Genomic DNA, 19,362 nt, shown 5'->3' with positions numbered 1-19,362 from the left:
GCTGCGGGGACTTCTGGTGGTGCCAGGGCTCCCACGCTAGCAGGCAGCAGGACAAGGGACGCTGGCAGAAATCCCTCACGTCTCCCTGCCCCACAGTTTTCCAGGAACTAGGGGCAGGACCTAGGGCAGGACAGACCTTTGGTCAGACCTACACCTCCATCCCTGCAACGGCAGTGCCAGGGCTTGCAACCCCCGGGCTTCGCTCCGTGCCTCAGTTTCCCTCCATGTGGCAGGGAAAGGCACCAAGAGGCGCCCAGGGTTTTGTCAGCCCCCAGCCTCGTTTGCTGGCCTGGCCTCACTCCTGCCAGAAAACCCCGAATTAGGGGGCCCAGACCCTTGGGATGGGGTCCCCAAGCTGCCTTGAGGAACAGGCACCCCGAGCACCCCTGTGGGTGCCTGCACAGGATGGGCAAAGCTGATTTAAATGGGTATGGCTGAAAGGGGGGATAAAACGAAGGGAAATTGGGGCTCTCCTGTTTGTGGGATGATGTCTGCAAAGCTCAAATGCAGTGTCTGCCAGCAGCATGACCACACCACCCCAGAGCCACCAAAACCACTGGCATCGCCCGCAGGAACCCGTGCCGAGGGGTGATGCTGGCACCTCTCGAAGGGCTGGGGCAGTGCCAAGGTCCGGGCGGCTCCCACACCTTTGGGAAGGGAAAACAGGGAATAAAAACCCCCTGACGTCACCCCCGAGGTCACTGGTTTGTGGCGAGGCTGGGACCAGCACCCATCTGGCAGCAGCGGGTTTCTGGCAGCCTTTCCCCAGCTGAGTCACCTGGGGTGGGGAGTAGGTCCCGTGCCCGCCCCGCTGCCACGCGCCTGCTCCCACAGCAGGGCTTGTTGATGGCATGCACAGCCCGGGGACGGGGTCAAAGCCCACAGGATGAAAGTGGAAAACGGAATAAAAACCCAGCTCTGGGTTTTTAAAAGCTTTGCTTTCCCTGCGACAGCCCCAGGAAGGGCCCTGGCTTGGAAGAGGCAGAGCTGCCCCTCTTCTGGGGTCACCAGAACCCTCCTCCCCCATGGGCTCAGCCCCCAAGAACAGGGCTGCGACACAGACACGGGTAAAACCATGGCAGCTCCCATCCTGCTTCCCCAGCAAGGTGCTGGTTGGAGCAAGAAAGGGCTCCAGCAAAGGGCAGGGCAAGGCGCAGAGGAGCCACGGAGGGAAGCAAGGTGTGGGCAGCCCCCCCTGCACAGCAGGGGCTGCGGGTACACGGATTTATTGAAGAAGACAGCAGAAAACAGCTTACATCCAAGACCAAAAAAAAAAATAATTGTATTTTTCTTTACATTAGGGAGAGGGTTTTCACACTGAAATCACAGCAGGGACCTACAGGGCTTTGCACCACACCAGGGGCAGCGACCCCATGGGACCAGCACAGGGACCCCAGTTTGGGGGTGCAGCCACCACCACGCCGGTCGGGGACCCAGCCCAGTCCCTGGTCAGCAAAGTAAGGCCGGGGACAGGGAGGTGGCAGCACCGGGGAGGCACCGCAAGGGTTGGTCAGGGCAGGGCCACTGCCTGCTCAGCAGCCCTGATCTTTGCCTGGGCCATATCTCCTGCTGGCATCAGCAAAACAGACCAGGCGGCTTCCCCCCTCTCCCCGCCTCAAAAAAAAAAAAATATCTCTATGTACAGATGCATTACGCCATATCAGTACAAAAATATACATATAAATTCTACAGATCCCAGCTCAGTAGATCAAAACAGCTCTAAGGTCACAGTGCACCGGACGGCATCAGGCCCAGAGAGTGGTGCGGCCGTCAGGAGCACCCCGGCACACGGTGGGGGGGGGCACGGCTTCCTGCTGTTGCCGGGGGTCACTTCTGGTCCAGGTGGCAGTACAGGTACATGGAGACAGCCATGGCCGCGATCTGTGGGACAAGAGGCGAGTCAGACCCACGGGTGTCCCCCCCAAGCACAGAGGCAGCCAGGTGACGGCCCCCGCCTGGCACACGCAGGGAGGAAGAGGAGGGTGTGCCCGGGGAGGAAGGCTCAGTAGCCACCCTGGGGCAGGTGGTGGCCCGTGGGGGCTACACCGGCCCCTCGGCACCCCCAGCTGACCCCAACCCTGCTGCTTGGGCACTCACCTCCAAGGCAGCGATGCCGGCTGCCACGCCGCCCACCACATCTGCGTTCGTCTTGATGTCTTCCAAAATCTGGTCAAAACAACCCTGCGGGAGCAGCCAGGCAGGTGAGGACGGGCATGGAGCTGTGATCCCCCAGCCAGGGGGCATTTCCCCCAGGAGCAATATCGTGGCTCCAGCCCAGAGCTGCACGGCCATGGAGATGGTCGGGGGGGGGGGGGGGGGGCAGGGGGGGACAACTCAGCCACCCCTCAGGCCAAAGCCCTACATGTCCACGGGGTGGGGAAATGAGGGAATTTGGGACCAGGCAATGGAAGGAACTTTGTTCATCCCCAGCAGGCCACTGGGGACAAGTCAAAGACACCACAGCCCCCCAGGGACTCAGCACCCAGGGGATCGCTGTGCCCTGAGCTCAGGCTGGGGATAAAGGCTGGGTCCCCCTCCCCATGCCAGGATGCACCCCAAAATTGGGTGCTGCTGGAAGGCAGGAGCCGCGTGCGTGTTCATACCTGGACATGACTTCTTTCCGCGAGTGATTCGTTGCATGGGTACTTGTTATCGCAGCAGGGCGGAGGGTAGGTTTTGTGCTCCTTATGCCACGGGGAGTTTTCAAAGTCTGTATAGTTATTCAGGCCACAGCAGCCGACCTAAGGGAGAGAGAGGGGTGGTGAGAGCATCCTACAGGTCTCCCTGTGCCCATGTCCCCACCGCACACTCCCTCCTGAAGGAAACGTGGTCTGGACCCTCCTTGCCCCGTGGAGGAGGTCACCCAGCTCAGCCCAGGAGCTTCCTGGGGCAGGACCTTGCTCCAGCAGCTCTCACCTTACCTCAGGACCTCTGGGTCCCAGCCACCTGGAAACCCATGAGGTAGTCACACACACCTTGGGCCACATCCCCACTCCACTGTCCCACCCAAGGGCACCATCAAGCCCGTGCTGGGAGCATCCGGACCCCGACCCGGGGGGAAGCCCAGGGCTCAGCACACCTCCGACATGGTGGCATTCCATATGCGTGTGAAATCAGCATTAGCCCCGTAGTTCTCCTTCAGGATGGGAGTCACCACAGCTGTCAGAAACGTCTCTGCCTGCGGGGAGAGGCCGAGAAACGCCGTCAGAGACCGTCCTGGTGAGCACCACGGAGTCAAGGGCCCCCAGTGCCCGTACCGGTCCCAAACCCACGGGGAAGAGGCCACGCAGGCCAAGCAGGGCCAGGAACACGTCACGCCGTGTCCCTTTGGCCCAAGGCAGCCTGGCAGCCTCACCAACCGCAGCATTTTGGCCCCGAGGCCGCTGGCAGCAGTGAGTCAGTCGATAAGCAGCTCAGCAGGGCAGCCAGGAATGGTGCCTGCCCTGTGGTTGACTTCTCCTGCCTCCAGTGAAGCGACATTGTGGCCTTCCTCCCCAGGGGAGCTCCCTGGTGCATAATAAGCACTTGGGTTCGCTCAGGACTGCCTCTCCTGCGTGGCTCCTACCATGAGAAGTGTCCAGCCTTGGCTGGTACCTCACTAAGGTGTTCAAAAACAAGCAGTGGGCAAAACCTGGATGATAATGCTCGTTTCTTTGGGGCAATGGGATCCCCGCCTTGTTGCCTGCACCTCCACCCAGCCAGGCTGTCCTTGCCCGCCCACAGAGCCGGCACCAGAGTTTGGTGTCCCGTCCTTCCAGCCCGCAGGCAGCATCCCAGGCCCCCTGTTTTCCTAAAGGGATCAGATGAGTCCCAAAATGTCCCAGCCCACAACCCCGCTAAGCCACTCACAAGACTCGTGTAGACCAGAACCACCACAGCAGCGGCGACTTCAGCGATGAAGATGATCAACACCACAGAGAAGAACTGGGAGGCAGTAAGGGGAGGGAGGTCAAAATGACAGCCAGCATCCACAGCCCCCCCAAAACCCACCTGTTCCCCAAGGGCCATCAGGACCCTCAACCTGCTTCAAGCTGTGTCTAGTTGCCACCAGCCCTGCTCCAAGGCAGAAGCAGCACAATTTTGGGGTCCCTCCATCCCCACATCTGCATGGGGCTGAACTCCAGGGTTCAGCCCTGCTTTTCCAAGGCTCACCCAGCCCTCCACAATACGGGGACACCCAAGGAGGACACCTCCAAAAGAGAGGCCCATCCCTCAGGCCTCCCCCACCAGACAACCCGCTGGATAAAGCCTGGCTCGGCGCGGGCCTGTCCTTACCATCATCAGGAGACATTTGCTCTCCTTCTGGGCGCCGTAGCACCCAAGGAAGCCGATGATCACCAAGATGGCACCGATGACGATGAGGAAGTAGCTGACGTTCACGACCTGCAGGACGCTAGACGAAAGCGTCCCGAATATCTTCAGGAAGGACTGCCCGTCCACCGTGACCCAGATGCCGACGCCCAGGAGGGCCCCGCCACCGAGCTGGGAGGAGAGAGACGTGTTAAATCGGGTGCTTGGGGAAAAGCAGGGGTAAAATAACAGCCATATTGCTCTGTGATGGTTTCTGGAGGATCTCAGCTTCTTGATTCTCCTCAGCCAGGTGTGTTTTGCAGGCAGCTTCAGCTGTCCCCCCCCACCCAGCCCACCCTGTGTGCCCTCGAGCTCCCAACCCAACCCCAGGAGGCAGCAAGGGGAGGCGGATGGAGGCCACCAGCCCCTGGGGAAGCTGCCATTGTGCCCCAGCAGTGCCATCCACCACATTCAGCCTCTCCCCCAGCCCCAGAAACCCCCACGCCCAAGCTGAGGTCGCTGCCACACCGGGGGGCTGCTCCCCTCACAGACAGGGGGAGCCCAGCAGGTGGGACCCTGGGGCACCCAGCACCCCGCCAGGCACAGGGAGGGACTTGTGGGGTCGATACAACAGCCACTGTCCCCCATTCCCCCCCACCGAGGGCTTTGGGCATACCACAGGAGCAAGAGACCCCACTGCCCCAAGGCTCAGGGTGCTCCCCAGCCCCACAGCCCAGCCTGGTGGGACCGCCGAGAGCGGGTGTCCCCGGCTGGGGACAGCCGGAGCACTTACAAATATGGCCAGGTTGAAGAGGATCATCATGACCTTGATGAACGTGAAGCACCCCATCTTTGCACCTGGAGAGAGCAGGGGGGGTCCGAGCAGAGAGACGTTACCAGCAGAGCCAGGCACAACCCCCCTTCCCTGGGGCTGTTTTTTGGGGTAGGGAAGACACACAGAGAGCCCCCACCGGGCACCTCCAAGTCCTGGGACACCTCCCAGCCGTGCTTTCCCCCAAAACACCCAACCTACCTCTGCAGCGAGCAGCTCCAGCAGCCCCAACTCAACGCCACCGCTCTGCCGCCCCCTTGCTGCCCCCACCACCCTTTAAACGGGAGCGGCCCCGGGGCCGCCCAAGCAGCAGCCCAACCCTTTGGGGCCACCCCCTGGGGGTGGCAGAGCCACCAGGTCCCTTGGGTGCTCGGTGGCTTGCTGCCCTCTGCTGCCCAAGCCACCTCGCCTGGCGAGGCTGCAGCCTGCGCCCATCACTGCGGCCTCTGGGTGCTGCTGGGTGGCTCCCTCCCTGGTGGGGAGGGGATTTGGGGTCAGAACACCCCAAAATTGCTTTGTATGGCCAAGCATCGTACCCCAAAGTGGCCACCGAGGGTCTGGGGCTCTTCTGCCAATGTCTGGGGCAGGCGGTGGAGCCCCCAGAGGAACTGGGCACAGGGATGTTTGAAAGCCCCAAATCTGCGGTCTCCCGGCCCAAAACAGAAGCAGGGAGAGGAGGGCACCGGGATATGGCCCCCAGAGCCGGTCTGTAAATGAAAAGCCAAAGTTTGGTGTGTTTCCCGCTGTTGCAGTGGCTTTTTGCTGGTGGGGACACAGCAGGAGAGGATGGTGACGACCAGAGCAGATGCCAGCACTGGATGTCACCAGAGACCTGCCGTAGCCCAAGGGCTGCCAAAAAATAATGTTTTCCTTTGGAAAGATGCTTTGAAACACGGAGGTTTTCCCCAGAAGGGGCTGCAGCAGGGAGCAAAGCAGAGCACAGGGGGATGCTGAAGGTCTGACCCTTTTGGGGTCCTCGCCCGCCAGCAGGGCTGCAGGACAGGGCTGGGGGCCAGCCCCCTCCCCAGCAGGGGCACTTGGTGCTCAGCACGTCCCTCCCCACAGGGGTACATTTCAGCAGGATGGAGTCATCCCCTTTGGGACGCGTGGCATGTGGGGGAGCCCTAAACCCTCCCAGGGTGTTCACCCGGATCCAGGTGCCCTAACCCGTTCCCCTTGCTGCCTGCAGCCTCAGCCCATCCCACAGTAGCTGCCCGTCAGCCCTCCTGCCCTCTCCCATCTGGGACCTGCTGCCCCTAAATGCAAAAGAAGACCTCCATCATATCGCCCCTCTCCCCAAAACCTCCCCAACCCCTGCTCGTTGTACACAACCCCCCACCCCATAAATAATTTTAGCAGAACCCATAAATATTTGTGTTGAAGGAGGCTCATTCCCAGCCCCAGGGAAATTGCAGGGCTGTGCTGTGGCTGCACCCCGCTGCCCTAACCACATACTCTGGGGTTTGGGTGCTCCCCGTGTCACCCGTCCGAACCCCACTGGGGAGCCAGGGCTGGATTTTCTGGCCTGACCTCGGCAGGACGAGCCCAGTGGCATTCCTGTGTCCTTCCCAGCCCGCGGGTGCTGAGCGGGGCTTGTGGGGCTTGATGCCACCCATGGGGACAGAGCTGGGCATGGGGACACCCCGCTGTGCCTCGGGTTCCCTCCCTGGAAAGCACGGGGTGGAAAACCACGGAGATGGGGGACCAGAGCAGAGGGACTCACAGCATGGTCTTGATGGGGTTTGGGGGTATCCCCATCCAGGTGAGCCCCGTTTTGGGGCTGGGAGCACCCATTCAGCTCTCCAGCTGACCCCGGGTCACTCAGGGGGTGGAGGACAGGCAGCAACACATTGGGGATGAACCTTCAAAATGAGCTGGGCACGGCTTTAGATTTGCAGGTTGAAGTTACCAAACTTTGTGAATCTGCGATGAATACGTCGCTTCCTCCCCTCCTGCTGAAACAGGGTGGAAAAAAAAAAAAGGAGACATACATTTTTTACCTCCTGAAAATGGAATATTTCAGCGCCCAGCTTTGAAAGGATGCCTTGCTCTGAGGCAAACTGCAGACTGGTGTAAAACAAACAGAACTCAACTCATTTTGGCCAGAAATCTGGGGAAATCACCGATCCCCTGCTTGGGGAGGGACAGGGGAGGTGCTGGGTGACATGTAGGATGCTTCCCGTGAGCTGAGGTCTCTGTTCAGTGCCAACTCCTGCCCTGTAGCAGTGGTCCAGGGTCAGGAAGGGCAGAAATAGCTGGGGAGGGGCCCACGAGGCAGCCCCAGGTGAGGAGCAGGGCTCAAGGGGAGGGCAGGGACCATCCCCGCAGCTGCAGCAGCAGCACAGTGCCAGCACCAGAGGCACCGGGACGGAAAAATCCCTTTTAGTGCTGGAAGCCCAACCTCTGGGGAGCGGGGGCTCCGTGCTGCCCAGGCGAATGCGGCTGCAGTGAAATCCCCCGGGATGCTGCTGCACTGCACGGCCAGGCCGTGTGCTGCAGGGCGAGGGGGGAATTTGCTGAAATTACCATCAGGAGGGGCTGTACATCTCCTGCACTGCTCCTTGGCCCCTGTGCCTCAGTTTCCCCCTCTTTCCCAGCCCTTAGTGTTGGGAATTCCCATGCCCCCAGCCCGCACTGCTCCTGGATCCAGCCAGAGGGCATTCCCCAGAGCCCACGTTTTAGGTGCCAGCTGTTTTTAGGACGCCCGACCTGCAGCAGAGGCAAGGAGCAGCTGTCGGTTCAGAGAGGTCAGCGTGAGAAGTGAGGATTTAAAAAATAAATAAATAAAAAACAGGAAGGCAAACCAGCTGGAAGCGAGCTGAGCCCTGATGCTCTTGTTGCATGCAACAACCACGCCGTGGCCATGGGGTGGTGACGGGCATGGGGGTGGGTGCCCAGGGGATGGGTGCCCAGGGGATGAGTGCCCAGGGGATGGGTGTCCAGGGGATGGGTGCCCAGGGGATGGGTGTCATGGGGATGGGTGCCCAGGGGATGGGTGCCCAGGGGATGGGTGTCCAGGGGATGAGTGCCCAGGGGATGGGTGTCATGGGGATGGGTGCCCAGGGGATGGGTGCCCAGGGGATGGGTGTCATGGGGATGGGTGCCCAGGGGATGGGTGTCATGGGGATGGGTGCCCAGGGGATGGGTGTCCAGGGGATGGGTGCCCAGGGGATGGGTGTCATGGGGATGGGTGCCCAGGGGATGGGTGCCCAGGGGATGGGTGTCCAGGGGATGAGTGCCCAGGGGATGGGTGTCATGGGGATGGGTGCCCAGGGGATGGGTGCCCAGGGGATGGGTGTCATGGGGATGGGTGCCCAGGGGATGGGTGTCATGGGGGTGGGTACCCAAGAGACGAATTCCCAAGGGATGGATGTCCACAGGATGGGTGCTCAAATGAGGGGTGTCCTGGGAATGGGCATCCAAGGATGGGTGCCGGAGCTTGAATCCCCCCTCCCCATCACCCCTACACACCCCCAACGCTTCACCCCCCACCCCCACCCCTCAGTGGACCGGATTGGGGGGACCTCCGCTCCCCCATAACCTGGAGCCCTGCGTGTGTGTGTGACACCCCCCGCTCACCCCAACCCCACGAGCACCCCCTCCCCTCTCCCGGGGGTGCGGATAGGAGGCAGCCCCCCCTTTCCATCCCGTCCCCCCCCCCCCCCGCCCCCGCCGCGCTGCGGTGCCCAGGGGCGGGAGGAGCGAGGCTGACATCACCGCCCCGCTGCTGCCGGGGCCGGCTCCGCTCCGCTCCGCTCCCGGTAAGGCTGGGGCAGGGGGGGGCCGGGGGGGCAGGAGGACGGATGGACGGAGGGACGGAGGGACGGAGGGACGGGAGGCCGTCCCCATCCATCTCCCGACCGGGAAGAGATCGGGGGTTGGAAGGGAGGGGGAGAAAAGGGGGGGTGGGGGGGCTTTCCCTGCTGTGCTGTCTCCGGGGGATGTTTAAAAGGCTTTAAAATAAATCGATAAACCCGTAAATTAAGAAATAAAGGTGAAATTGAACTAAAATCCTGGACACGGGGTTTGGGGGGGGGGGGGTGGGGAAGATGGGAGGGGGGCACACGACACCATTCGCTGCTGTCATCTGTCTGAAGGATATTTTAAAAAAAATAAATTAAAAAATAAATATAATAAAATAAATCCAAAACCACTAAAATCCTGTATTTTCGCTCGCCCCCGCGTGCCACTTCGGGGCTGCGGGGATGCTGCCCAGCCCGGGCGCCTGTGTTAGAAGCGCGGGGCTCCATCCCTCGCCCTACTTTCCCGACTTGCCGGCACTTTCCCGGTGCGCAGCGGCCGGTCCCTGCTGGCAGCGGGGCTCCCCTGGCCGCCCGCTGTCCCCGGCCGTGGGTGCCCGGGGTGGGGGACACGGCACGGGCTGGGGTCCCGGTGGTGGCGGGGGGCTGATGTGCTGCGTTTTGCTGTGACAGAGCCTGGGGAGGCCGGTCCCCAGCCCCGGCAGGATGAAGGGCAGAGAGAGAGCAGGCTGAGAAGGGGACGGTGTCTTTTTGGGGCCGGCACGCGGGTCAGCATCGTCTGCTCCCCTCCACGACCCTTGAGCAAACCCCGCCAAGCCTCACAGTGAATTTGGGACCGGAGGGGTGAGGAGCCGCTCTCAGAGGCAGAAGGATCTTATCCTGCCCATCGAGATTGGGGCAGCATCACCCGCTCCCATCGCCATGGCCTCCCCGGAGGGGCTGCAGTACCGGGCGCTCTACGAGTACCAGAAGGGCCGGGAGGAGGACCTGGCGCTGAGCCCCGGGGACGTGCTGACGGTCAGCAGGGCCTCGCTGCTGGCTGCCCCCGACTACAAGGACGGGGACGAGCGCAGCCCCCAGGGCTGGCTGCACGGCCTCAACGAGCGCACCAAGGAGCGCGGAGACTTCCCCGGCACCTACGTGGAGTACCTGGGCCCTGTGCGCATCGCTGCCACCGCCGCCAAGGCCAAGCCACGACCCTTGCCCCCGCCGCCCGCCGGGACCCCCGTGCCCACCGGCCAGCCCTGGGGTGAGTGTGGGGACGGGGACACCACGGGAGTGGCACGGAGCCCGGGTGGACGCGAGCGTTTGGCACGGTTTGGTGGGGACCCCCAACACGCGGGGGGTTTGTTTCCTTGGGGGATGTGGCGTGGTGATGGGGGGGTGTTTTTGGCAAGGTGTCGGGGTGCCTGTGCTCTGCTGGGGGTGCTGAGCCCCCTCTGACCTCATCATTTATATGGTGGCCAAGTGCATTTGGGCTTGGGATCGCACCGCGGTTGCATAATGTATCCAAGCGAAAAAGAAAAAGCGAGAAAACCCCTTCCAGCTGGGGAGACAAACATGACCCACCAGCCCTGCACAAAACCGTGATCCTCTCTTCCTCCGGGATGTGACAGAGGAGAAATCACTGCTGGTGTGGGGCTGGGGGAGCAGCACCTGCTGGCAAGGGGTCCATGCCCCCAAAATGATTTGGGGCAGCAGCAAGGAGGCTGGGACGGTCGCTTTGGGGACACGGCGAGGCTGCCGGCGCCCCTTGCTGCTGTGGTTTGGAGGACAGGGACCAGCCAGCCCCAGGGTCGAGCCCCCAGCCCAGAGATAATTTTTTAATAGAGGAAACCCCACTAAAAACAGGGTCTGGGGGCAGGGGGTGCTGCCACCTGCCGGGCACCCTCTGGCCGTGTCCCTGCGCCCGGTGCCATGGGTGCCCCCCGTGGGGTGGCTACCCCGTGGGGCGCTGGGTGCGTGGGTGCTGCTGCAGGGGGAACTGGCTGCCCCGGGTCATGTCCTCCTGCTGGCAGACAAGCAGTACCATTTTACATCATTTTTAACCAAAATCTCCCAGCTGAAGGGCTATTCCTTATAACAAAAACCTCCAAAGGTTTTTTGGGAAGAGAACCACTTTTTTTTTTTCTTTTTTTTTTTTTTTTAAATCTTCGCTTGCTCTTTCCATCTCCAGGCAGAGGTTTTGAGACTCACGTTTGTTTTGGCTGGCTCAAATCCTTATTTTTCTGCAAGACCTGCATGCTGCCCTGTGCACCTTCAGTGCCCCCCGAGCCCTCGTGCTGCTCGGGGGCTCTGCCCACGGTGCCCTGGGCTTTCTCCAGCCAGAGGAAGGGTTTGGCTGGCAGGAGGGAAATGCTGCCTTTCCAAGCCGTGCCCCAGAGCCAGGGCTGGCTCCGCAGGGAGGAATGGTCTTTTTTTAATTAAACGACTTCCTAAAAATGGCTTTGGGACGGAGCCGAGTGCCACTGCTGCACGGGGACTTCCCAGGAGCTCGGCGGCTGCTCTGCCCCTGCCTGGCTGTCCCACAGCATCGCCTCCCTCCAGCACCCCATCAGGACACCCAGGTCCCTGCCCAGGGCCATCTCCAGCGAAGGACAGGCAGTTATTCTCCGCAGTTGCCACCCTGTTCCCCAAGCTGCCAGCTTTGAAGCCAAAACCCCATTTTCCTTAACCCATCGGTGTGGTGGGAAAGTTTTCCACGGGCTCCCACCCACATGCTTTGCTTTAAACCCTGCTGCAGGGCTCTCATTTCTGGGCAAGCACCATCTCTTCTCAGCTCCGTGTTACCTTCCTGCCCAAAGTCCTTTTTTTTTTTTTTTTTTTTCCTTTTTTTCTTTTTCCTTCCTTAAAATTGTTCTGGATTTATTGGCTTCACAGGCGAGCTCCCTGCCCTCTGGCCAGGCAGGAAAAACCGAGCGCAGGGAGCGAGCTGGCTGGGCCGCAGCTGGCTTCTGTGGGAAAAAGTCACCCAGAGTCATTATTGAATTTACCATTATTATTTTTTTTTTAAATATAATTCCACCAAAACAGATCAGCTTGCCACATGAAACAGGCGGAGGAGCCGTTGACACACCAGCCTTCCCAGATGCCGTGGGTGCCGGGGCCGCTCTTGTACCACCTAAGGAGTCCATTCCTCTAGCAGTTATCAAAGAACCAAGCCTTTCTGCCCAAAGCATGCTCAAACATCTCCAAAATCTTTTTGTACCAAGTGGAAAACGTCATTCTAATTGCCTTTAAGGAAGGAAGGAAGGAAGGAAGGAAGGAAGGAAGGAAGGAAGGAAATGAATGCTGTGGAAGGAAATACATGCACACAGCAAACCAGGAGTGGGGGAAACGCACTCCAAGCCCCTCTCCCCATCTCTCCACAGCAGGGCTCCCCGGGCAGGCAGAGCACAGCGAGCAGCCGACCCTCCCCGAGCAGGCGCTGACGACCGTGGCCAGGCTCATCGAGGCGCTGGAAAAGCAAGGTACAGGCAGCCAAGGTGCTCGTGGGGCACACGTGCGACCGCTCTGCCCTGCCCATGGCCACCGATACCCCCGAGCATCGCTAGGGCCAAGCCGCACACCCCGGTACCCACAGAGCCAGGGTGCATGGGGCGAGGGAACCCCCAATGTCGCTCCCTGCCTGCTTCCATCGTTCCCATGTCGGAGGGGGGATTTGGGGTTCAGGTACTGACCCCCCCCATCTCCTGGCTGCTCCTCAGGTCTCGACAGCGAGGTGCTCTACACATCGGCCCCCGGCGCACTGGGTGATGCTGAGCTGAAGCAGGCTCTGCTGGCGGGTAAGTCCCGTGCCGCATCCTCCCCACGTCCCCCGAGTGCCTGGCTTGGAGGTGATGCTTCCACGTGAGCGGGGCTGTGTCAGGGCTGGGTTATGGCTCTGACCTCGTTAGGGCCCTAATTACAGCTCTGTAGGGCACTGCCTGCATGTGAGCCCCCCCCCTCAAGCTCGTCTGACCCCGGTGGGGTGCTGCTGGGAGGGATACGGATGTGGGGTCGGGATGGGTTGTGGGGTGCTGGCACCCGGTGCGGGGTCAGGGCCGCTGTGGGGCACCCTGAGCCTGCCCCAGATGCTGCTGCCTGCAACGGGGGCAGCTCGGTGCGGGGGCCTGGGGGCTGCAGGGCAGAGGGAGCAGCAGAGGAAAGGAAAAGCCGGTTATTATTTTTGGCTAGAGCCCTTCACTAGAAGCTGCCTTTTTTTAGGGAGAGAGAAAAAAAAATAATCACTTTGCAAACCTCTCACGTCTCTGTTTGAGAAATGGGGCAGGCAGCACGTGGGTGCGATGGGGAAGAAGGAAACGGGGGGGGGGGGGGGAAAGCTCCTTTTTGAGGAGACGGGGAGGGGGGGACGCTGCTGGAAGCGGGGTGCCCCGAGGCACCCTCTGCCCGGCGGGCGGCACTACGGCTCCGGGCACGGCCCCGCAGCCCCGCCAGCTCCCGAGCCGTGTTGCTGGGGAGAAGGGCCGTGATGAAATCGCTATATTAAGCACCATGACTTCATCGCTTCCCCGCTGCAGAGTCCCTGCCGGGCGGGGGAACGGGCTGCGGCGAGCCCCCGGCGCTCCCCGAGAGGCGGCGGCGGCACGGGGGGAGACGCGGGGGTCCCCCAGCCCCAGGGGCATGCCGTGGGTGCCAGCTCCCAGCTGGGGGCTGATGCTCAGCAGGATGCAGATGTTGCTCCCCACCCCCCCCCCCCCGCAGCCTCCTGCAGGTTTTTGTAGCATTTGGGCTGTAAAATAGCCCTAAAAAAAAAAAAAAAAAGGGGGGGGGGGGCTGCCCGCAGCCGCTCAGGACCGTGCGCGAGGCAGCAGAGGCCAGGGGCACGTTTGCCCCGTGCTCCGTCCCCACGAGCAGCTCCTCTCCTCCCGTAGCAAAAGCCAAGCTGGATTTTGGGGAACGGGGAGAAATAGGATACGGGGCTGGCAGAGGCTGGGAAACAAACCCTGTCTCGGCTGGGGGGAAAAGCAGGTCTTTGGGAGAGACGTTGGGGTCCCTCCGGGGGTGTCAGCTTCCTGGTGAATGCCCCATTTATGCCGGGGTTTGGCAGTCGTGGAGGAAAACTGAGAAAGGAGAAAGGGCTAAAAAAGTTTGCATGTTGGTTTTCAACCCCCCGAATTTTAACATGTGGGTGGGGGCAGGCAGCAGGGAGGGGACACGTGTCCCCTACCCCTGGAGCTGCCCCATTTCTCCAACACATTGAAATTTGGGATGTCCCAGCTTGGCTGGGTGCTGCCCCACTGCCACAGGAGCAGGATGGGGACAGGGGGTGACATGTCTTGGGACTCAGCGTTTGTACCAGAGCCGCTCACAGGGTGATGGAGGGGTCCTGTGCTGCTCGGGGTCCCATGTGCCCCTGTCCCACGTCCCCTTCCTGGTGACACGCAGCAGGCAGAGGTGGATTGGAGCCGCTGTCTCCAGGCGTGCCGTGCCGTGCCGCGCCGTCTTGCCGTCCTCCCCGCTTTGATCTCCGGCCCCGGCGCGGCGCAGTCTGCCTGGAGACACGCTCACGTGCCCGGGAATTAGGTCAGGGCTCGGTGGGGATTAGCGGGGGGCGGTGGGCTCTGCGAGCTGCTGCTGGGCAGAAAGCGACGGGTCCGAGCGGGGAGCACCCCGGGGTGCCTCGTGCGTGGGTGCCCGGGGAGGGAGCGCTCCGAGCGGGGTGGCTGTGCTCCCTCATCCTCACCCCTAGGACACCAGGAGGGATTTGGGGTCTCCAAGCACTCCGTTTTCCCCTGGCCAAGCCATTGACTGTGACTTTAGTCCCCAAGGTGAGGCGCCCCGGTGCCTGCTCTGCTCTGCGTTTGTACCTGGAAATAAACCTGCGGTGGTCAGAGGCTGGGCAGAGGCATGAGCTCATCTGTTATATTTGGTGGGGATGAGGGAAGGGTAAATTAGTGGTCTCCTGTGACTCATGTCGCAGGGCTGGGACCCACGCCTTCCCAATTTCGGCTCCAGGCACCCCTGGGAGGGGTCCCAGCTCTGCTGCCCCCCAGGACGGGGTGCACAGCGGGGTGAAACCCAGCTGGGGGGGGAGATATGGGGCTGCTGGAGCTCGGGGCAGGGGCAGGGACTGCGTGGGCAGCCACTAAGTCCCCGGCACAGGGTGACCACCGGGCTGGCACGGGGACATTGCGACAGTGCTGAGTCAAAGCCAGGGAAATTCCCCAGGGAAATCCCTGCAGCGGGATGTCCGGCAGGCTCCTACACCCGATGGGACACAGGATGGAGGAAGGCTCCAGATGTAGTATTTAATGATGTGTTTAGGGTGTTTAGGGTGCCCCTCTGCCATGGGGACCACGTACCCAGCAGCATCATGCTGCAGCAGCTGATGGCGCAGAGCGGCTGCTTACCTCAAATCTCTCGTTCCCAAAAATCACCCCACTGCCATGTCCTGGTGGAGCATCCCCTGCCTCTACTCATGCCGCAGTCTGGGTGTGCGCCACGGGGCCGCCTTACTCACACCTCCCTCGCTGCTGCTGCCGGGAGAGGTCCGGGCATCTCCCACCCAGCCTGACTCAGCCCCGGCCCCCTGCTCCTGGGGGGGCTCTGCCCACGCTGCAGTGTGGGGTCTGGGGACCTGGTCCCCTTTCCCTCCTCGGGGTGCTCCAGGTGACCCATGGCCATGGGTTTTGGGGTGTTTTCCTTCTTTGTGGCACCGGACGGGGTCCCTCTGTCCCTGCCCTGCAGCTGGGGGTGGGGGGACGGAGACCTCCAGGAAGGGGCAGAAATGTCTGGAGAGCCCCGGGGGAGCCGTGACTCATCCTGCAGCATCATTAGCTTCTTACAGGGGTTATCATCTCCCTCCGGTACCCGAGCGGGGGCAGAGCCCTGCCTCGGGGTTAATTAATCCTCCCCAGGCCACCAGCCCAGCTTCCCATCGGGGAGCACCCCGGGGAGCACCGAGGATGGGAGCTGGGGCATGGGGAAGTGACTGCGTGTCCAGGAGGTTGGGGACAGCAGAGTAGAGGCTACTTCTATCCAACCCACCGAGGAGACCTCAGGGGAGCAGCCCCATCTGAAATTAATTGCTGCAACCCCTCTCCGGTCCTCCCCATCGCGGCACTCTCAGGGTGCAAGGATGTTTTGGAGATTTGCTTTGAAATCGGCTGCGCCTTCCCTTTGAACGCGCCTCCGAGCCTATGCAAATGAGCTAATTAGGCCATGTGGAGCCCCGGGCTGATTGCCTGGGGCCAGCACTCGTTGGCATCCCCTTCCAGCACTGAACAGGCTGCTGATGCTCTCCCCAGTCTGCGCCAGCGCCGTCTGACAGCTCCCCAGCGAAACCCCTGTGGTGGTGGGCAGGGGCTGCGCTGAGCCAGGGCGGGTGAAGGAGGATTTTTGGCTCATCCCTTCCTGCCCGGCCTAAGGGGAAGCAGGCGTCCTCTTCTCTCATCACCACGCACGAAACCTTGAGCACCAAGCTTGGTACGGGGACAGGAGCCACCCCGCGGCTCCCCCAGCCCCTCCTGGGCACAAGGACACCGGGACGCAGCCATGGGGGCTGCCACAGGCACCCATCCAGCAGCATCCCAGGGTTTTAGCCATGCTCTGGGGGGCTACAGCCAAAACCAGGGGCTGGAGCACCTCCTGGGACATCGACGGCCAGTTGAGGGGTCCAGCAGCGCAGCTGGGTGATGGGAACGTGTCAGGCGAACCCTTCCCACGGGCACTTTTCCATTTCTTTTTTTCAGATTTTTCTTTATCCTCTCCCAGCCCCGCGGCGCTGCCTTTGCCCCGGGTCGCCTTCGGCCACGCTGGCGGCGCGGCGCCTTTTGTCAGGCTCGGGCGGGTTTGTGGCCAGCCGGGTGCTTGCTCCTGAAAATGAGGTAGCGTCTCCAGCCGCTGGGTTAAAGGCTTCGCCCCAGGGATTGTTCAATCTGTTTGCTTTCCCGTCAGCCAGCCAAGGGCCAGGCACCGAAGGGAAGGCAGCGAGGTCCTGCCGGTAAGGGAACTGCCACAATTTCTTGTCCCAGAGCAGGGGGAGGCGGGCACGGGCCTTGTCTGCCCGGCCACGGTGGGGACATCTCAGGGAGATGCTCTCCAAAAGCCCACCAAGGTCTGGAAGGGGAGACCCAGCTTGGGGTGCCCAAACCCAGCCTCGATGGGAGCCAGAGTGCTCCCAGCCTGACCCTAGGAAATGGGGTTTTTCACCGTGTTGGGATCATAACCCCACTGCCAGTCAAAACGGTTGGAGGCTCGGGGCATTTTCTGCTGGAAAATGCTGCTCTTTTGGAGACAGAGCATCTCCCCGAATGCAGATTTTGGTAAAGCTGCATTTGGTGATAAAAACTCAGAGAGGGGAAAGGCAGGGGGTGCAGACCTTGGCAAACCCACCGCCTTGCTCCTAGATCTCAACATACCCAGCCACGTGGGACCTGAAATGTCATCGCTAAAAAACTGCAAACCCTGCTCTTTTATTTCAATAACCTCACTCAGAAGAGAAATTTAGTTTCTATAAACGAACTATTTCAATCGGTCTCAAATACCTTGGGATTTCCTCCCTCCCCCCCGCCCCCTCCAAGATTTCTCCTGCGAGGAAAATTTCAAAACCTTCACTTTTGGCTCCAGCTCGGACCAGAGCCAGATTTTGAAACCTCGAGATCTTTGCAAAAGGGGACGTGTGTCCCCCGCCCCGGGCCGCCAGGCTGGGACCTCCAAGGCAAACGCATGAGGCAATGCCTCGGCTGGCGGCTGAAGTCACGTCCCCATGCCGAGCTGGCCACGGGGCTCGGAGGGACAGCGGGACATGTTCCTCCGAGTGCTGACCCTGTTTTGGGATGATCTCAGCCCTCCTCACATGCTTTGCCCCGTTGCTCAACCCCACAGCATCTTCGCCGCCCGCTGGGCATCTGCGATTTGGGGCTGGGGGAGGCAATGGCATTTTGGGTACATTCACGGTGTTTTGGGATCGCTGGGGCGTTGTGTTTGTGGCGTCCTGGTGGGGCATATTTCTTTGGGGTCGTAGTAGAAGGGAGGATGAGCGTTGGAGGATGAGCGTTGGAGGATGCCAGAGCCCCCACCCCACGTGCCAGGCACTGTCCATACAGTGACACGCTGTCCCCGGGCACACCAACCCCAAAGCCGGTGGAGATGGGACAGGAACGGTGGCAGGGTGGTGGCACCGGGAGCTGCCACACGTGGGGCAGCAGGGCACGGGCAGGGAAATCCCCCCACGTCCAGAGGAAGGATGGAAAGCAGCGGGATGTGCAGCGGGCTCAGGGCTCCCGATGGGTTTCTTGCAGACCCCTCGGCCGTGGACATGGACCTGTACGATGCCCAGACGCTGGCCGAGACCCTCTGGTGGTACCTCCAGGAGCTGCCAGCCCCTCTCATCCCCCCCACTGTCTGCACCGACTTGCTCCACATGGCTCAAGGTAAGCACGGACGGGGTCTCCCCATGTTTTGTGGGGTGGAGGAGATTTGGGAAGCCCCTGCAAGGAAAGCTCCCAATATCTCCAGCTCCTGCCCCCATCCCCGGGGGATGCTGCCCTAAGGTTAGCTTTTGGCTTTATATGGGCAGGGAAAATTCTTTGCTTTTTCAGCTCAGGATGCTGGAAGTGCCTTTAGGGCCCCGCAAGCTTTTCAGCCTCTCGTGCAGACAGATGGGACTGTTGAGTTCGTGGCTTTAGTTGAATTTGTGGGCGAAGTGGCACACCTGGGGCTCACAGCCAGCAGCAGACAGGGTCCCTGGCCTGTCCAGCGGGAATAAAACACATTGCCATGAGGTCTCCCACCTGGTCAGACCCTCTCCTTCCCCCCTGGTCACCTTTGAAATCAGATTTCCCCCCTTGACACCAGCTCTCCCTGGTCACTGTGCCTGCCATCCCCTTGGCAAGAGCCACGAGGTTTCTGTGGGGGCAGGAGGGACACGGGGACAGCTCTGCCCTGGGTGAGGACGAGGAGGGAGAACACAGCCATCCGCGCTGCCCCGCGCAGACACGCTGCCAGCAGAAATCCCCCTGGGCTGGGGGCACCGGGCCGCTGCCTTCCCCTTCCCCGTCGGAGAGGAGAAATCAAAGGCTGCCTCCCTTCCAAGGATAAAAACGCAATTAGGAAGCAATTAGCTGGGTTGCCTCGTTAAGCAGCTTCAAAGGGAAGCGCCTTCCCCCTGCAGCCCAGGCTGCTCGCTCCTGTGATGAACAGAGGCGGAACCACCGGGGCTTTCAAAAAATATATATATAATTTAAAAAACACCCCCCAAAAAAACAAATCTCTGGGGAGAAGAGTCCTGGACCTGCCAGGATACAGCTCCAGGGTCCCGAGGAGCGATGCTGGAAGCTCGAGGTGCCCACAGGCACAACCCTGCACCTTGCAATGTCCCGTGTCCCCCTGGCAACAATGACAGTGCCATGTCACCAAAAAAAAAGGGTGACACCAAAAAACGCCCCCCCCCCCCCATTTCTCCTGGCAAATCCTTTACCTCCCAGCTTGCTTTTTCTGCCAGGAGACCCATATGTCTGCACATAGGATGGGGTG

At 61.2% G+C, this 19,362-nt stretch overlaps 2 protein-coding genes across 5 annotated transcripts in view; one reads left to right on the top strand and one right to left on the bottom strand.

Annotated features, from left to right (window-relative positions):
• Positions 1-1,379: 1,379 nt before the first annotated feature.
• TSPAN1 (tetraspanin 1) lies at positions 1,380-5,140 on the bottom strand. Its single transcript, XM_035537464.2, has 7 exons — positions 5,084-5,140; positions 4,276-4,482; positions 3,850-3,924; positions 3,080-3,178; positions 2,604-2,741; positions 2,098-2,181; positions 1,380-1,881 (listed from the first exon to the last, which is right to left on the bottom strand). The coding sequence occupies exons 1-7, from the start codon at positions 5,138-5,140 to the stop codon at positions 1,828-1,830; spliced, it is 714 nt and encodes a 237-aa protein (XP_035393357.1). The 3' UTR covers positions 1,380-1,827.
• A 3,687-nt stretch (positions 5,141-8,827) lies between these two features.
• Positions 8,828-19,362, top strand: part of PIK3R3 (phosphoinositide-3-kinase regulatory subunit 3) — a 57,557-nt gene continuing 47,022 nt past the window's right edge. The window contains exons 1-5 of one of the 4 annotated variants that reach the window (XM_035537794.2): positions 8,828-8,883; positions 9,556-10,132; positions 12,258-12,353; positions 12,591-12,668; positions 18,129-18,260. In XM_035537794.2, the coding sequence (XP_035393687.1) occupies positions 9,805-10,132; positions 12,258-12,353; positions 12,591-12,668; positions 18,129-18,260 (634 nt within the window). In that variant the 5' untranslated portion in view covers positions 8,828-8,883; positions 9,556-9,804. Of the gene's footprint in view, positions 8,884-9,555; positions 10,133-12,254; positions 12,354-12,590; positions 12,669-18,128; positions 18,261-19,362 lie in introns of all 4 variants that reach the window. The other 3 variants (XM_035537793.2, XM_035537792.2, XM_035537791.2) reach the window with 3 other exon arrangements.

Source organism: Cygnus atratus, chromosome 8 (assembly GCF_013377495.2).
Source record: "Cygnus atratus isolate AKBS03 ecotype Queensland, Australia chromosome 8, CAtr_DNAZoo_HiC_assembly, whole genome shotgun sequence".
In the NCBI taxonomy this organism is placed as follows: domain Eukaryota; kingdom Metazoa; phylum Chordata; class Aves; order Anseriformes; family Anatidae; genus Cygnus; species Cygnus atratus.
Note: the sequence above shows the minus strand (reverse complement) of the source record. Positions and strands in the feature narration are given on the sequence as shown.